General features: G+C 41.6%; 1 protein-coding gene across 5 annotated transcripts in view; it reads right to left on the bottom strand.

Annotated features, from left to right (window-relative positions):
- Positions 1-15,324, bottom strand: part of LRRC3B (leucine rich repeat containing 3B) — an 86,710-nt gene that overhangs the window by 22,921 nt on the left and 48,465 nt on the right. For all 5 annotated transcript variants that reach the window (XR_010598337.1, XR_010598338.1, XM_065583505.1 and 2 more), the window contains one exon: positions 7,274-8,894. Coding sequence is in view for 3 of the 5 variants with exons in the window: in XM_065583505.1 (XP_065439577.1) it covers positions 7,952-8,731 (780 nt within the window). In the remaining 2 variants the exon portion in view is untranslated. The remainder of the gene's footprint in view (positions 1-7,273; positions 8,895-15,324) is intronic.

The following is a 15,324-nucleotide window of genomic DNA, read 5'->3' as shown; positions in this document are numbered from 1 at the left end:
TAGTCCGTCTACACTGTGTAGTATATATTTATAAATAAAAGTAGAGCTGAATAATATATCAATTCTGTGTCAGCAGTCCGTTCCTTTTTTCTCTCCAAAAAGAAATAATATATGTTTTAGGATCCAATATACTGCTTGGCAACACAGTAATAGAAATATGTCAAAAAATTGGTTCCTAGAGTAACTCTACTGAAGTCAACAGAATTACACCAGGGCTGAATTTGGTCCAGCATATATAAAAGGAATACAGATGGTGAGTCTTATGAAAGACATGTCCTATTTCAACGTATTTTTGTATTTTGCTGCTATAGTATATAATTTTCTGTTCTCTTCAGATTCTTGATTTGAAATTCACCCCTCTCATTGGAGGCTGTTTCTACAGTCTACTCTGAGAGTTGGTAGCAGTGTTGGGGGAGAGAGTGGAACCTTTGAGTAGTCTGGAGTCTTTGCAAAACATTTTCTGAAGAAAGAAACCAGTAACATCTAAAAGCAACAGGATTTGTGCACATTAACACCATCCCACTCCCTAAAAGCCTTTTTACTTGAAAATCCATTGAAGAATCGATTTCTTTAGCTCAACAGACAGCAGATTAATCTTTTGGCCAGCGAGCAAAATTTAGAATACCTAACAATTCTCTAGCAAGACAAGGTGGGTGAGGTAATATCCTTTATTGGACCAACTTCTGTTGGTGAGAGAGACAAGCTTCCAAACCATACAGGGCTCTTATTCAGGTCTGGGAAAGGAACTCTCAGGCCTTGGCTACACTTGCAAGTCACAGCGCAATAAAGGACCCCTTGGCGCCCTAGCTCACTCCCCATCCACACTGGCAAGGCACGTAGAGCGCTCTGACTCCGCAGCTACAACACTCCTGGTACTCCACCTCGGTGAGTGGAATAACGTTTGCTGCGCCCCTGCTGGAGCACTGCGACACCAGTGTGAACGAGGTGTTGCGTTACTGCACTGTGATCAGCCTCCGGAAACGTCCCATAATCCCATTAAGTCAAGTGGCCCCCCTTTCATTGTTGTGAAATCGGCTGCAGGAATTTGGAAATGCCCCTTCAAAGCTCCGTTTCGGAGAAGCCGGCTGCTCATCAACTCCAAGAAAAAGCAAACATTTACTGTTTGCTTTGAGTGAGTGAGAGAGGGAGGAGAGGTCTGAACTTACAAGATAGCATGCTGACACTCTCAGCACCCCAAAAACCCACTCTCTCTCCTCCCACATACACACAACACACTCCCTGTCACACTCCACCCCACCCCCCACATTTGAAAAGCACATTGCAGTCACTTGCATGCTGGGATAGCTGCCCATAATGCACTGATCCCAATACAAGTGCTGCAAATGTGGCCACGCCAGTGCACTTGAAGCTGTCAGTGTGGACAGACTGCAGCGCTTTCCCCACTGCGCTCTACGAAGGCGGGTTTAACTCAAAGCGCTTTACATCTGCAAGTGTAGCCATGCCCTCAGCATCACAGCAAAATGCAAAGATTGTTTAGCATAAAGAACTTAGCACATATTGTAAGAGTCCATTCAAGGCAGAGAGGCCTGTCAACACCTCTGCAGTCACAGGACAAAAAGAGGGGGTTAGTGGTTTATATATTGTTGTAATAAGCCATAAATCCAGTGTCTCTGAGCCCATTTAGCTGCGACACTCAGAGTTCCTTTCCCAGACCAGAAGAAGAGCTATGTGTAGCTTGAAAGCCTCTCTCACCAATAGCAATTGGTCCAATAAAAGATATTACCTCACCCACCTTGTCTCTCTAATACCCTGGGATCAAAATGGCAACAACTGCACTGCATATAAAAATTCTTTTAACTTTCCAAAACTGTTCCATTAAAGAGTACCTAAAATTTATTAGACCAAATACTGTGACTTGCTGAGTCCATGGGAATAGCAGGTACACAGCGTTTGGCCCATGAAGATCACACAAAAAGCCATTCTTACCCACTTTCTGAATACATTTAAAAAAAACTAGAAGTTCTTTTCTTCATTTGGAATGCAATTAGCTATTTCCAACTTCAGTTTATTTTAGAGATTACTTTCTTTTGTATAGCAATCCAGATAAAGAGAATTAATAAACCCACACAAAAGGTGTAAAACAACCTTGAGCATTCCATAGATTTTAAAACACTATTGACATTGCACCCCATAATGCTTTATAGAAATATGCTAGATATGTCATGTAACATATCTCTGCAAAGGTTATGATCTACTGAATATATTTATCCTATTTGTATGCATGTATCATTTTTGTATTAGAAGTTATGAATATTGGCTATGTACTTGTTTGATTTTAAGTAGCCTCACTGAAGCATTTGGTCAGCTTCTTGAGAAAAGACGATTCTCAGTAAGTGCCCAATCAAGAAAGACTTAAGATGACAATGGACTTTGAAAGACACCAATCCACATCTGAGCTTTCCTGGGAACGGGCTAACAGTGTAAACCATGGCGTCAGCCTGTAAAGAACTGAGTCATGCATGGACATGTGACTTGCCCATGTGACTCCAAAACTCCATCTTGTAGCTGATGCTGCTGCATAGGAAAACACAAGGGGTTTCCACCCACAAGAGAGAGACTATATAAAGCCCTGGGAAATCCCTCCATTTTTCTTCAGCTGGCACAAAAGATAGCCTCTTCACCCCAAGGAGATGCCTGAAAGAAACTGGAACAAAGGACAGTAACTACAGGGGTCTGAGTGATTGCTGGACCCACAGTAAGAGGAAGTCTAGTCTGTCAAAGAAGCTTATTGGAACATCTCTGAGGGTGAGATTTACCTGCATTTAGTTCCTTACTGTATTAGGCTTAGAGTTGCGTGTTTTATTTTATTTTGCTTCATAATTCACTTTGTTCTGTCTGGTTTCAGAGTAGCAGCCGTGTTAGTCTGTATCTGTCTGTTATTACTTGGAACCACTTAAATCCTACCTTTTGTATTTAATAAAATAACTTTTTGCTTATTAATTAACCCAGAGTAAGTATTAATACCTGGGGTGGGCGGCAAACGGCTGTTTATCTCTCTCTGTCAGTGTTATAGAGGGTGAACAATTTATGAGTTTACCCTGTATAAGCTTTATACAGGATAAAATTGATTTATTTGGGGTTTGGACCCCATTGGGAGCTGGGTATCTGAGTGCTGGAGACAGGAGCACTTAGGCTGTTTTCATTTAAACCTGCAGCTTGTGGGGGTCGTGGTTCAGACCTGGATCTGTGTTTGCAGCAGGCAAGCGTGTCTGGCTCAAACAAGGCAAGCTACTGGAGTCCCAAGATGGCAGGGAAAACGGGCTCGGAGGAAATCCCAGCACATCAGGTGGCAGTCCCAAAGGGGTTTCTGTGACCCAACCCATCACAACTATACATGTGCTTTAACAGAAGTAACTGATGTCCTCATAATTGTAAGAGAGATTATTGCTATTTTAGTTTTTTTTTTAATTTTTATCCTTTAACCCTTGCTTTTCTAAAGCACCTGTTTGTAAACACTTAATCACTATGGCCACAAAACATTCCATGCTCAATAAAACTGAACCTATATGAATTCTTAGACAAATATTGTTTTATCATGATGACAGCAGAAATGCATTTCAGTGCATTTGTTCAATCTGAAAAGAGAAAAACATCCTGTTTTTAAAGAAAGATTATGGTCCCTTAAAATGTTTAATTTATATTAAAGGCTGAGTCTATCTATACGACTGTCTTATTTTTCATAAACACTTAGCAATAAAACCACCTAAAAAAACCTTATCAGTCCAATATGTAGTAGGACATGCGCTATCCACACAATCACTTTATAGTGCATGTCCTTTAAACACCATGGCCAAAATTTTCATTCAGTGACATTTGCATTTCAAAAAACAGGCCATTTTTATTTAAGTTCCTAAATATAGATTTAGGAGGCAAACTTTACATACTCATGTCTGAAAATTTTTGCCATTGCTATCAGGATGGATTGATTTAGATCAAAGTAATTTAAATGAGCAAGCAGGAATCCTTGATATAAATAACTGATTTTAATCTTCTTTTGCCTTTATAGTTTTTAGTTATTTTCCTAAAGAAATGTTGATTCTCTTTGGTTGGTTGAATGACCAACCATTAAAACATGTTGATCTTAAACTAAAGATAGTCTTTATATTAGTTACGATACTTCTTTGTTGCTAACCAGAAGGATACGCTATATATATTTTAGCAATTATATGCCTTAATATACATTTATTCAGATTTGAAATTTTTACATTTTTATCATATATTACTGAATGAAGAATTATGCATTTCTTATTTACTATATGAGTAATTTTTTTACTCATGATTTGTATCCAGCTGCATTTGGATGAAAATTGGAATTCAATTAAATGCACAAAAATAGTTATTTTAAAATTATTAGTTAAATAAAAACTACCTTAAACACATAAGAAAAAATAAGTCTATTCAAACAAAGATTTCTATCTAAAACTAACTGATTTATTAAACAAAAGTATTATCTGTAGTTAGTGAAGTGAATGGATTACTTCTGGTCACCATGTCCTTCAAGATTTTAGAACTAGTAGATCTCATCTTCTCAGACTTTGTTTTATTCATAGATTGGAAGAGTAAAACAAGGTTTCCTGCTTTTTCAAATCCCAATGTGTTTCTCAACTTTGAATGAACTAGTCATTGAACTAATCTAGTTCAATAAACTAAAATGAAGATAATATTCTCTCTGTACTGCAGAAGAGTCTATTACTGTCAAATCTGGTCCAGCACTTAAACTCTGGCTTCAGGTGCTTATCCAGTGACTTCTACCAGCTCAGTGGTTTGACTATCCTTAAAACTGGCAGCAGACATGTACTGCTTGAATGTTTTTATTGAATGTATATATATTAATATATAATAAGTTTAGGACATAATATAGGTTGTCATAATTTCAAATATAATTTTAAATGGGTTTACTTTTTAAAAGAAAAACATTTAATTTAAATTAAAACATCCAATTACATTAAAAATCTGCATTTTTTTTTAAATCATCAATTTTTATCCATGGTACTGGATTTTATTGGTACTGTGGTGTAAATTAGAGAAAAATTAGTATTGTATTTGGAATTTTCACAGGATCTCTGCTTACAGTATTATATTAAAATTAGGGCTGTCAAGCGATTAAAAAAATTAATCGTGATTAATCGCACTGATAAATAATAGAATTCCATTTATTTAAATATTTTTGGATGTTTTCTACATTTTCAAATATATTGATTTCAATTACAACACAGAACACAAAGTGTACAGTGCTCAGTTTATATTTATTACAAATATTTATATTTATTACAAATGTTTTTCAATTCACCTAAGTACTGTAGTGCAATCTCTATCATGAAAGTTGAATTTACAAATGTAGAATTATGTACAAAAAAAATCCACATCAGAGTGTTGTTCTTTTAAGACTTCTGAAAGCATGCTCCACACCTCATTCCTCTCAGATTTTGGAAGGCACTTCAGATTCTTAAATCTTGGGTTGAGTGTTTTAGCTATCTTCAAATTTGACAAAATGCAAATAAGATACCAATGTGAAATTTCTGAAGTGAAAGTGTTCTTTAAACGAACAACACGTGCTGGGTCATCATCTGAGACTGCTGTAACATAAAATATATGGCAGAATGCAGGTAAAACAGAGCAGGAGACATACAATTCTCCCCCATGGAGTTCAGTCACAAATTTAATGAACACATTTTTTTTAAATGAGCGTCACCAGCATGGAAGCATATCCTCTGGAATGGTGGCTGAAGCATGAAAAGGCATCTGACTCTTTAGCACAGTTGGTATGTAAATATCTTGTGACACCAGCTACAACAGTGCCATGCAAACACACCTGTTCTCACGTACAGGTGACATTGTAATTAAGACGTGAGCAGCATTATCTCCCGTAAATGTAAGCAAACTTGTTTCTCTTAGCGACTGGCTGAACAAGAAGTAGGACTGAGTGCACTTGTAGGCTCAAAACAATGTAAAACTTTAGTTTTTGAGTGCAGTTATGCAACAACAAAAACTACATTTGTAAGTAGCACTTTCATGATAAAGAGATTGCAATATAGTACTTGTATGAGATGAATTGAAAAATACTATTTCTTTTATTTTTTACAGGCAAATATTTGTAATAAAAAATAATATAAGTGAGCACTGTGAACTTTGTATTCTGTGTTGTAATTGAAAGAGATATTTGAAAATGTAGAAAAGTCATCCAAAAATATTTAATAAATTTCAATTGGTATTCTATTATTTAACAGTGCGATTAATCACGGTTAATTTTTTGAGTTAATTGCATGAGTTAACTGCGATTAATCGACAGCCCTAATTAAAATATGGTATGTCCTGCATATTATCACAATTGTACAAACTGTATACTGTATTTTGGGTGGTTGTAGCTGGTAAATACACTATTTTTCCCCCAACTATTATGTGAAAGTCTGCAGACCTGTGCAAGTTAGTAAGTGGGTGTAAGGTTTAGATCAGTGGTTCTCAAAGCCGGTCCGCCGCTTGTTCAGGGAAAGCCCCTGGCAGGCCAGGACGGTTTGTTTACCTGCCGCGTCCGCAGGTTCGCCGCTCCAGGCCAATGGGGGCTGCGGGAAGCAGCGCAGGCTGAGGGATGTGCTGGCCGCCCTTCCCTCGCCTGGAGTGGCGAACCGCGACCAGTGGGAGCCGCAATCGGCCGAACCTGCGGACGCAGCAGGTAAACAAACCGGCCCAGCCCGCCAGGAGCTTTCCCTGAACAAATGGCGGACTGGCTTTGAGAACCACTGGTTTAGATTACTTCCCCAGGCACACTGGTTTAGATTTGTTGGCTGGAGTTTTGAGTGGAGCAGAGCAAAGTCTTTGTCTATACCCCATCCTGATCTGCCCGAATGCACAGAAAAGAGAGTAGCCTCAGAGGCTGCTCACCTCTTTGCACCTTTATGAAATGCAGGTAGCTTCTCAAAGGGAACAGTGGGCTTCTCAAAATAACAGTCTGGCTCCTGATCTGTTCCCGCTACCCCTTGCTCAGGGCTTATGACAAAACCATAACTAAGCCATTTATCTGCAGGCTTTTCAAGACAAGGACCACATCTTGTCTTTTTCACTTGGCAAAGCAACTAGAATACCTGTGGAAACAGTACACATGCTCAATACGGAGTATGAAAATACAGACTGCAGTGGTTACAGGTTTATAAGCACATGGTTTTTCGGACTGTATTACTGCTTACATTTAAATTCATTTTATCAATCCTTAAGGTTTGGTTTGACACGATTATTCCCATCTCTCATTGGTACTTACAGATCTGTCCAATTGGCTGTGGCATCCTGAGGTACGGGCTTCCTCATGGCTGCTGCTCCTTAGCTCAGTTGAAGTGCTATTCAGAGCTCCATCATATCTTCCGTTTCTTAAGCCCACGGGAACTTACTGCCTACCTGCTCTCCCAACCTCCACTCCCCTTTCCTTTTGAAAGGCAAACAACAAAAGGGCTACTATTTATCAGCTCTTCATTTGATTTCCTCCGAGTAAATCAAGAGCAGCCCCTGGCTGTGAACTGGAGTTCCCGGGATTTTATGAGTGTTATGACCCATGGTATTACTACTATTTTTAATCTCATTAATATTGACAAACCAAACAGGTTTAGTCACTAGACAGATTTCTGATCAATAAATTACTCTGTTTAACATGGTTCAAAGTTAAGCTTTTATTTGGTTTTAAATTAAAAAAATAAATTTTGTTATTAAATGGGTCTAACTAATGTTTACATATTAGTTTACTTGCTTTAGAATACCACCAGAGAAACAATTAACGTATACCACCCAAACAAAAACCTTTGTTAGAAAGATCAACAGTGGCATAATTCAGTTAAACTGGAAAAAAAAAAGTCTTAAATGTTTACAATGAATGTTAGAAGTAAACCTCTGGTTTTAGTGCCATCCAAATCTAATTGCCATCTCAAAGTCAGTTGTATTCAGGATACTATACCACAGTGCTAATGTCATCAGCTTCTTCTGGTTTCTTTTGCCTGCTTGGCAGTGATTTTAAGTACTCAAGGTGCCTTCTTGCATCCTCTTGATTTTGCCGCACATAATAAACTACATAGGATATCACCATGGTGAACCAGCCAAACATGGTGACTAGCATGGCATAATCAGTAGTCTTTTTAGGAAGGTTACAAAGATCTGCATCATTGGCAGCATTGAGGAACGGTCTCCCAGCATGTTCATCTAACACAGAAGTCTTGCAGATGACGTTGTTGGCTGTTTCATGGTTGGACGCCATGCTCCTCAGGACCTGCTGCAGAGTACAGTCACAGTGCCAAGGATTGTTTGCAATTCTGGCTCTGGCTTTTAAGTTATTGAAAGCATTTTTGTGCACACTTTGAATCCGGTTGTCAGACAAGTCCAAAGTCTGCAAGGTTTCTGCCACTCCTTTAAAGGCATGTTCATCTATAAATTCAATACCATTTTTTGATAAATTGAGGACTCTCAGTTGATGCAAGTCCTTAAAAATTTCATTTGGGATGGATGTTATCTGATTGGAGTCCAAATAAAGTAAGACTGTTTCAGGAGGAAGATCTCTGGGTATTTCCTTGAGATTTGCATTGCTACAACTGACATTTAAACCTCCAGAATGAGAACAAAGGCAGCCTTTTGGGCACATACTGGCAGAATGAAAGCACAGTATCATGAGGACAAAACTTTGTAAGAGCAGACACATGGAGAGGGAACGAGTTAACCACAGGTCTACCAAATGCATGCTGGGATGTCAGCATAATCACAGGACCATTTCTCATTTACCCAACAGTGGTGGTAAAAGATTCTGTACAGCCAAAGCGTAGCTTCATTTTCTTCAGCAAAATTAGCAAAAATGGACTAATAGGTGGACTTCCTCATGGTCCGTATTCTTCTTAAAAATATACCTAAGGAGAGAAAAAAGGTTCCTTAGATCGTACAATACAATCCAGATTAGTTCATTTAAAAGGAAATATATGTAATCTAACTGAAAAGTAATGCACAATGGTCTATTATCCCATCAGCGCACAAGGGATTTACTCATTTAACTCCTATTAGCATTAATCTCAGTTTAATACTAAAATTGCAGCACATCTTTAAAAAGATAGACCACAACAGTTCTGAACTGCAGAGGTTTGGGTTTAATATCAGACAATTATTACAAGAAACAGTAGTTTGTTTTTATCACAGACTTACTAAAATAACAGCCATAAAACATAATTACATTTTCTAAGTTACAATAGAAGGCACATTAATAGGATTTACAGTTTAACACCAGCAAGAGTGACAAATAACGCCAGTATTTTTGTGGTTAATGACCTCAAAATGAAATATTTCCTATTTTAAGTCCAAATTAGAGAATTTCCTTGAGGAAACATTTTTCTGAATGAATGCACTCATTATAAAAACAACTGAGACAAATATTGCTGGAAGGCACAGCACAAATCCATATTTCATGTGTGTATTTCCCCCCTCAATTCCATTTTTGCTTCTGAATGTTTTGAGTCTTCTAGTTCACGGAATGTTGCTAGAGATTTCTGGAGAGTTCTACAGAAATAAATTTCATCTTCCATTTTCTGTCTAAAAAGATTTATTGTATATAAGTAACATACAGAAAACAGAAATAAAACAAGTACAAACAAAAGAGACTCACAGTACCATGTCTGTGCAATAAACAAAAACTCACTCGAGGTATACTGTATCCCAGTGGAAGATAAGAAAATGATTAATCTCTCTTAAGCCCTCTTCAGAGGGGAAAAGATGGAAATATGCAGAAGCACATTCCTTTAACAGAAACACAAATTCGGACTATGATATGTTGACCTATAAGGATTCACAGACCACCTCATTATTCCCCCCTCCTCCCCATTTGCTAAACCATGAATTGCTAATCATTCCAAGCCCATTTGTTTTTATTCACACACTTTCTAGTCTTTTAGCAGCTCATACATTTTCAAGCCTTCTGAGTCATATTTACATATACATGATATTTAACATGTAGGGGAGTCCAATGAAAACTGAAATCCCTATAAGGAGGGATTTGTTAGATTCCATGGGGAACAGAGGATATCTATATTGCAATCACTTCTGATTCTCTTTCTCAATCAACAATCTCAGTGCATGGTATTTTGTAAGAATTAATGACTAGCTCATTACAATGTTGAGCCCTTTCTGAGGAGAAGATGGAACAGGGAGGTGCTAATGTTGGCAGCTCCATAGTGTGGGTCTGCCACCATGCCTGTGGTGGTGGTGGGAGCTGCTGCAAGAGTAGGGTTACCATACGTCCTCTTTTTCCCAGACATGTCCGGCTTTTCGGCAGTCAAACCCCCGTCCGGGGGGAATTGCCAAAAAGCCGAACATGTCCGGGAAAATGGCGGCTCTGCTCCTCCCCGACTCTTCGGCTCTGTTTAAGAGCCGGGCTGCCCGAGCGCTACTAGCTTCGGGCAGCCCCCGTGCCTCCGGACCCTGCGCCGCCGGAGCCCAGGAGGGGAAGTGCCCGGCTGGGGGCGCAGAGTCCGGAGGCATAGGGGCTGCCCAAAGCCCGAGCGCTACCGGCTTCACCGTTTGCCGGGCAGCCTCCAGACCCTGCGCCCCCGGCTGGGCGCTTCCCCTCCCGGGCTCCAGCTGCGCTGGGGAAGCCCCGGCTGGGGGCGCAGGGTCTGGGGGCTGCCCGGCAAACCCTGAAGCTGGTAGCGCTGGGGCAGCCCTTTCCTCCTGGCTGGGAGTGGGAGGGAGGAGGGGGCGGAGTTAGGGCTGGGAAGGGGCGGATTTGGGGTGGGGCTAGGGGTGGGGAAATGGGCGGGGCCAGGGCCCGTGGAGGGTCCTCTTTTTTTTATTTATGAGATATGGTAACCCTATGGAAGAGGAATTCTTCTCCACTAGGTCAGTCAACAACCCCATGGTCCCTGCCAGCTACTCCAGCAGCACATGAGGAGGTGGACAAGCTGCTACTGCACTGAATAACTGCAGCCCTCCTCTCCCCACCAGAGCCTGCTTGCCCAGCCCCAGCTTGGAGCATGAAGAGTTGACACAGGCCCTGCACACTACTAAGGAAAAACCGGCTGCCCTGACCTTCCCTGCCCACCCATAAGTCAGGGCAGACCCATTTCCCCACCACATAACAGGTAGGAGAGATTTATGTTCCTTCATTTTTTTGTCTGACCATAGGTTGAATTAAAACCTATACAGAGAATTCCCATCACAGCAGTATTTGGGCTCAAATTAAATTAAACAGTGCAAGAACATTCTCCAAAAATAGGGAACAGGTGCTGATTCTTAGAATACACCCCAGTCTTCACGAAGTACCTCACCCCTCACAGAAACAGGAGGATGCCAAAGAAAGAGAACCCTATAAGCAGTGGGACACTAACACACACAGTCAGAGAAAATCCTGACCACAAAGCGTGGCCTAGAAGTGGAAAGGCTCAGGCCCTACCATGCACTATATATCCTTTTCACTGTGAACTTGTTTCTTCCTGCCAAGTATTTCTTAATAATTAAAATGACTGTTTCTCCACTCCTTCCTGTGAGCCATACCATGTACCATAAACAAGGTCACTGGTACTGACATTAGGTCACTGATCTGGCTCAGCATCACAAAGGTGATAAACATGGTCTTGCTACCTACTGCTCATACACTGCAACTTTTTACTAATAAGTAATACTGGAATCCTTACTACAGGAATACCCAACAGCAATAAGACTCCCCCCTCAAGCTGTTTCAAGTGGCCTGCAGGCATCTCAGTTGCTGATTTCACAGTAACATAAGCATTATCATTGTCCTCCTCACCAGGGCCTGAGGCTCAAGCAATACATATATTAGCCTGTATTGAAATGAGTATTCAATATATCCTGGTGGGAAAACAAAGCATAAATTGATTGTTGGCATATACCTGGATGTACAGCTACAACAGTGTTTTCCATAACATGAGTTAATATCAATAATATGGTTATGAAAGTGCAAGAATTAGCTTTATGAACTGTGAAGCATTTGATAGTTATCAATCCAATGAAAAATAATTTGTCAGACAACAGATGCATGGCACCATATTCTAACATGATGTTACCTGACTACTGTTTAATGAATGCAGAATATTAATTATAATGGTAATAGTCTGCAAGCAATTCCACTTACATAGCTCTCCAAAAGGATTCCTGCTATGTCTCCATGTCTAAGATCCTGAGAGTCGTGTACAGGAAAGTAAGAAGTGGGTGACACATTTCAAAGAGAGCTGGAGTCCACCCAAGCAAACAGGTTCACAAATGCCATGCTGAACTCCAAGAATGCTGATAAGCATCATGGTGCAGAATAGCAGCAAATGTTTCTACTTTCCTGCCCCCTGAACGTTACTCTATAGTGACTCTGGCCAGAGTGGTCACAACCCTACAAATTGCAACTTGAGAAATAATGTGATCGTTATTCTAAGCTCAATGTACTCTTGAGACTGCTGACAAAGGTTATGCAGGAGGCCAGTTATGACTACTGCTCGTTGTGCTAAGATATGCTTGTTTTAACTTTACATCCTCCACACCTCTTTCCTCACCACTTAACCCCTCATTAGTCCATTTCATCCACCAGTTATGTTCTTTTGTAACCTACTTTGTAAGCTCTTTGAAACAGGTACTGACTTTTTAAGTATTCTGCACAGTGTCTAGCATTATGGAGGGATGATCTCTGATTGGAGTCTGCCGGTGCTATGGAAATACAAATAAATAAATAATAATAAAGAAAGCATCTAATCCAAGTAGCAGACTGATGTAAAGGACATGAATGCTTTAGAAATGTCCTAAACTTATTAATTCTTATTACATTATTCATACAAAGAATTATCCTCACATTTGTGTGTTCTTCATTGTCAGCCAATAAAAGCAACAATCAGCAATCTCAGTGCATGGTATTTCTTAAGAATTAATGACTAGTTAGGGATGACAGTCCTTAGCTGTACCTTTTCCTCCCCTTTCTCTTCTATACAAATGCTACAAGTCTAAATACTCAGATGGGTGAACTAGACTGCCTGGCATTAAATGAGGACATTGATAGAATAGGTCCATCACAGAAACTTGGTGGTATGAAGATAATCAATAGGACCAGTAATACCAGTGTACAAAATATATAGGAATGACAGAGTAGGTCACATTGCTGGGGGAGCAGCACTGTGAAAAAAATGTGGAAAATTAACAAAAGCATAGAGTCAAATAAAGTAAAAATATTAAATGAATCAAACTCTACCACAGAATTTCTATGCTTAAACAATAAGAGTATAACTGTAGGAATATACTTATGACCACCTGACCAGGATGGTCAGTGATTGTTAAATGCTCAGGGACATTATAGAGGCTACAAAGGCAGGCAACACAATAATGGGGGATTTCAGCTATCCCCATATTAGCTGGGAAGGGATGCATAGATAAAATTTCTAGCCACCATTAATAACTGCTTCTTGGAGCAGCTAGTCCTGGAACCCACAAGGGGAGAGACAATTCTTTATTTAGTCCTAAGTGGAGCACACAGAATGTAGTCCAAGAGGTGAATATAGTGGAAAAACTCAGGAATAGCAACCGTAAAGTAATTAAATTTATCATCCTTGTTGGGGGAAAAATGTCAAAGAAACCCACCTTAGCAGCATTTAATTTCAAAAAGAGGAACTAAACAAAAATGAGGAAGGTAGTTAAATAGAAATTAAAAGGAACAGTCACATGGGTGAAATGCCTGCAAATTGCATGGAGACTATTTAAAAACACCATAATAAAGGCTCAAACTAAATGAATACCCGAAATAAAAAAGAAAAACAGTACAAGGATCAAAAAATGCCACCATGGCTAAACATAAGAGTAAAAGGGGCAATTAGAGGCAAAAAGGCATCGTTTAAAAGCTGGAATTCAAATCCTAGTGAGAAAAATAGAAGGTAATATAAATTCAAGTATAATAAGGAAAGTATAATAAGGCAGGCCAAAAAATAATTTAAAGAGCAACTAGCTAGGGACACAAAAAAACTAACAGCAAAAAATTGTTAAAATATATCAGAAGCATAGGCGTGCGCATGGGGTGTGCCGGGTGTGCCCAGGCAGACCCTAATGCAGGGGTGGGCAAATGGCTCCACTCCCCGGCGCGACAAGCCGCAGGGTCCGCGCTCCTGGGCCGGAGTGCCCGGCCAAGCGCAGCAAGACGCCGGCCCCTCCCCCACCTTCCTCCCTCCCCTGGAGCCATGCTGCCGCGCACGCAGAGCTCTGGGGGCCGGGGCTCCATGGGTAGTCAGACACGCTCTCCCCTCCCCATGAGCCATGCCGCCACGCGCACAGTGCTCTGGGGGCTGGGGCTGTGCGCTCCCATGGGGCAGTGTTTGGCTCCACGGGAAGGCTAGGAGCCTCATCTCATGGTAAGAGGTCCGGGGCCAGGGGGCTTGGATAAGGGGTGGGGGCAGTCAGGATGGGTTGGATAGGGGGTGGGATCCCGGGGGGTGGGGGTGGTTAGGGGCAGGGGATCTCTGGGGGGGGGGCAGTCAGGGAGTAGGGGAGATTGGATAGGGCATGGGAGTCCCGGGGTCTCTCAGGGGGTGGGGGGTGGATAGGGGTCAGGGAAGTCAGGGGACAGGGAGCAAGGAGGGTCCTGGGAGGGCACTTAGTTCGGGGGGGGGTCACTGGAGGGGATGGTCAGGGGACAAGGAGCTTGGGGGGGTTGCATGAGTCAGAAGTTCTGGGGGGGGCTGTCAGGAGGCAGGGGTGTGGAGAGGGGTTGGGGGAGGCAGGGAGTGGGGGGGTATGGGTCAGGAGTTTTGGGGGTCCTGTCAGGGGGCGGGGAGCAGTTGGATAGGTGTAGGAGTCCCGGGGGTCTGTCTGGGGGCAGGGGTGTGGATAAGGCTCGGGGCAGTCAGGGGACAGGTAGGGGGTAGGATCCTAGGGGGGCAGTCAGGGGACAAGGAGCAGGGAGGCTTAGGTAGGGGGTGGAGTCCTGGGGAGCAGTTAGTGGCAGGGGTCCCAGGAGGTGGTAGTCGGCGGGGACAAGGAGCAGGGGGGGTTGGGGATTCTGAGGGGGGAAGTCAGGGGGCGGGAAATAGAAGGGAGTGGATAGGGGCGGGACTAGGGCAGGGCTTCCTGGGTGCACACCCTAATGAAATGGGCTGCACACATCTATGGTCAGAAGCAAGAAGTCTGCCAAATGATCAGTGGGGCCACTAGACATTTGAGGTGCTAAAAGAGCACTCAAGGAAGACCAGGCCATTGCAGAAAAGCTAAATGGATTATTTGCATCGATCTTCACTGCAGAGGATGTGAGGGAGATTCCCAGACCTGAGCCATTCATTTTAGGTGACAAATCTGAGGAACTGTCCTAGATTGAGG

Source organism: Chrysemys picta, chromosome 2 (assembly GCF_011386835.1).
Source record: "Chrysemys picta bellii isolate R12L10 chromosome 2, ASM1138683v2, whole genome shotgun sequence".
NCBI classification, from domain to species: Eukaryota; Metazoa; Chordata; order Testudines; family Emydidae; genus Chrysemys; species Chrysemys picta.
This window is presented reverse-complemented; position numbering and strand designations above follow the sequence as displayed.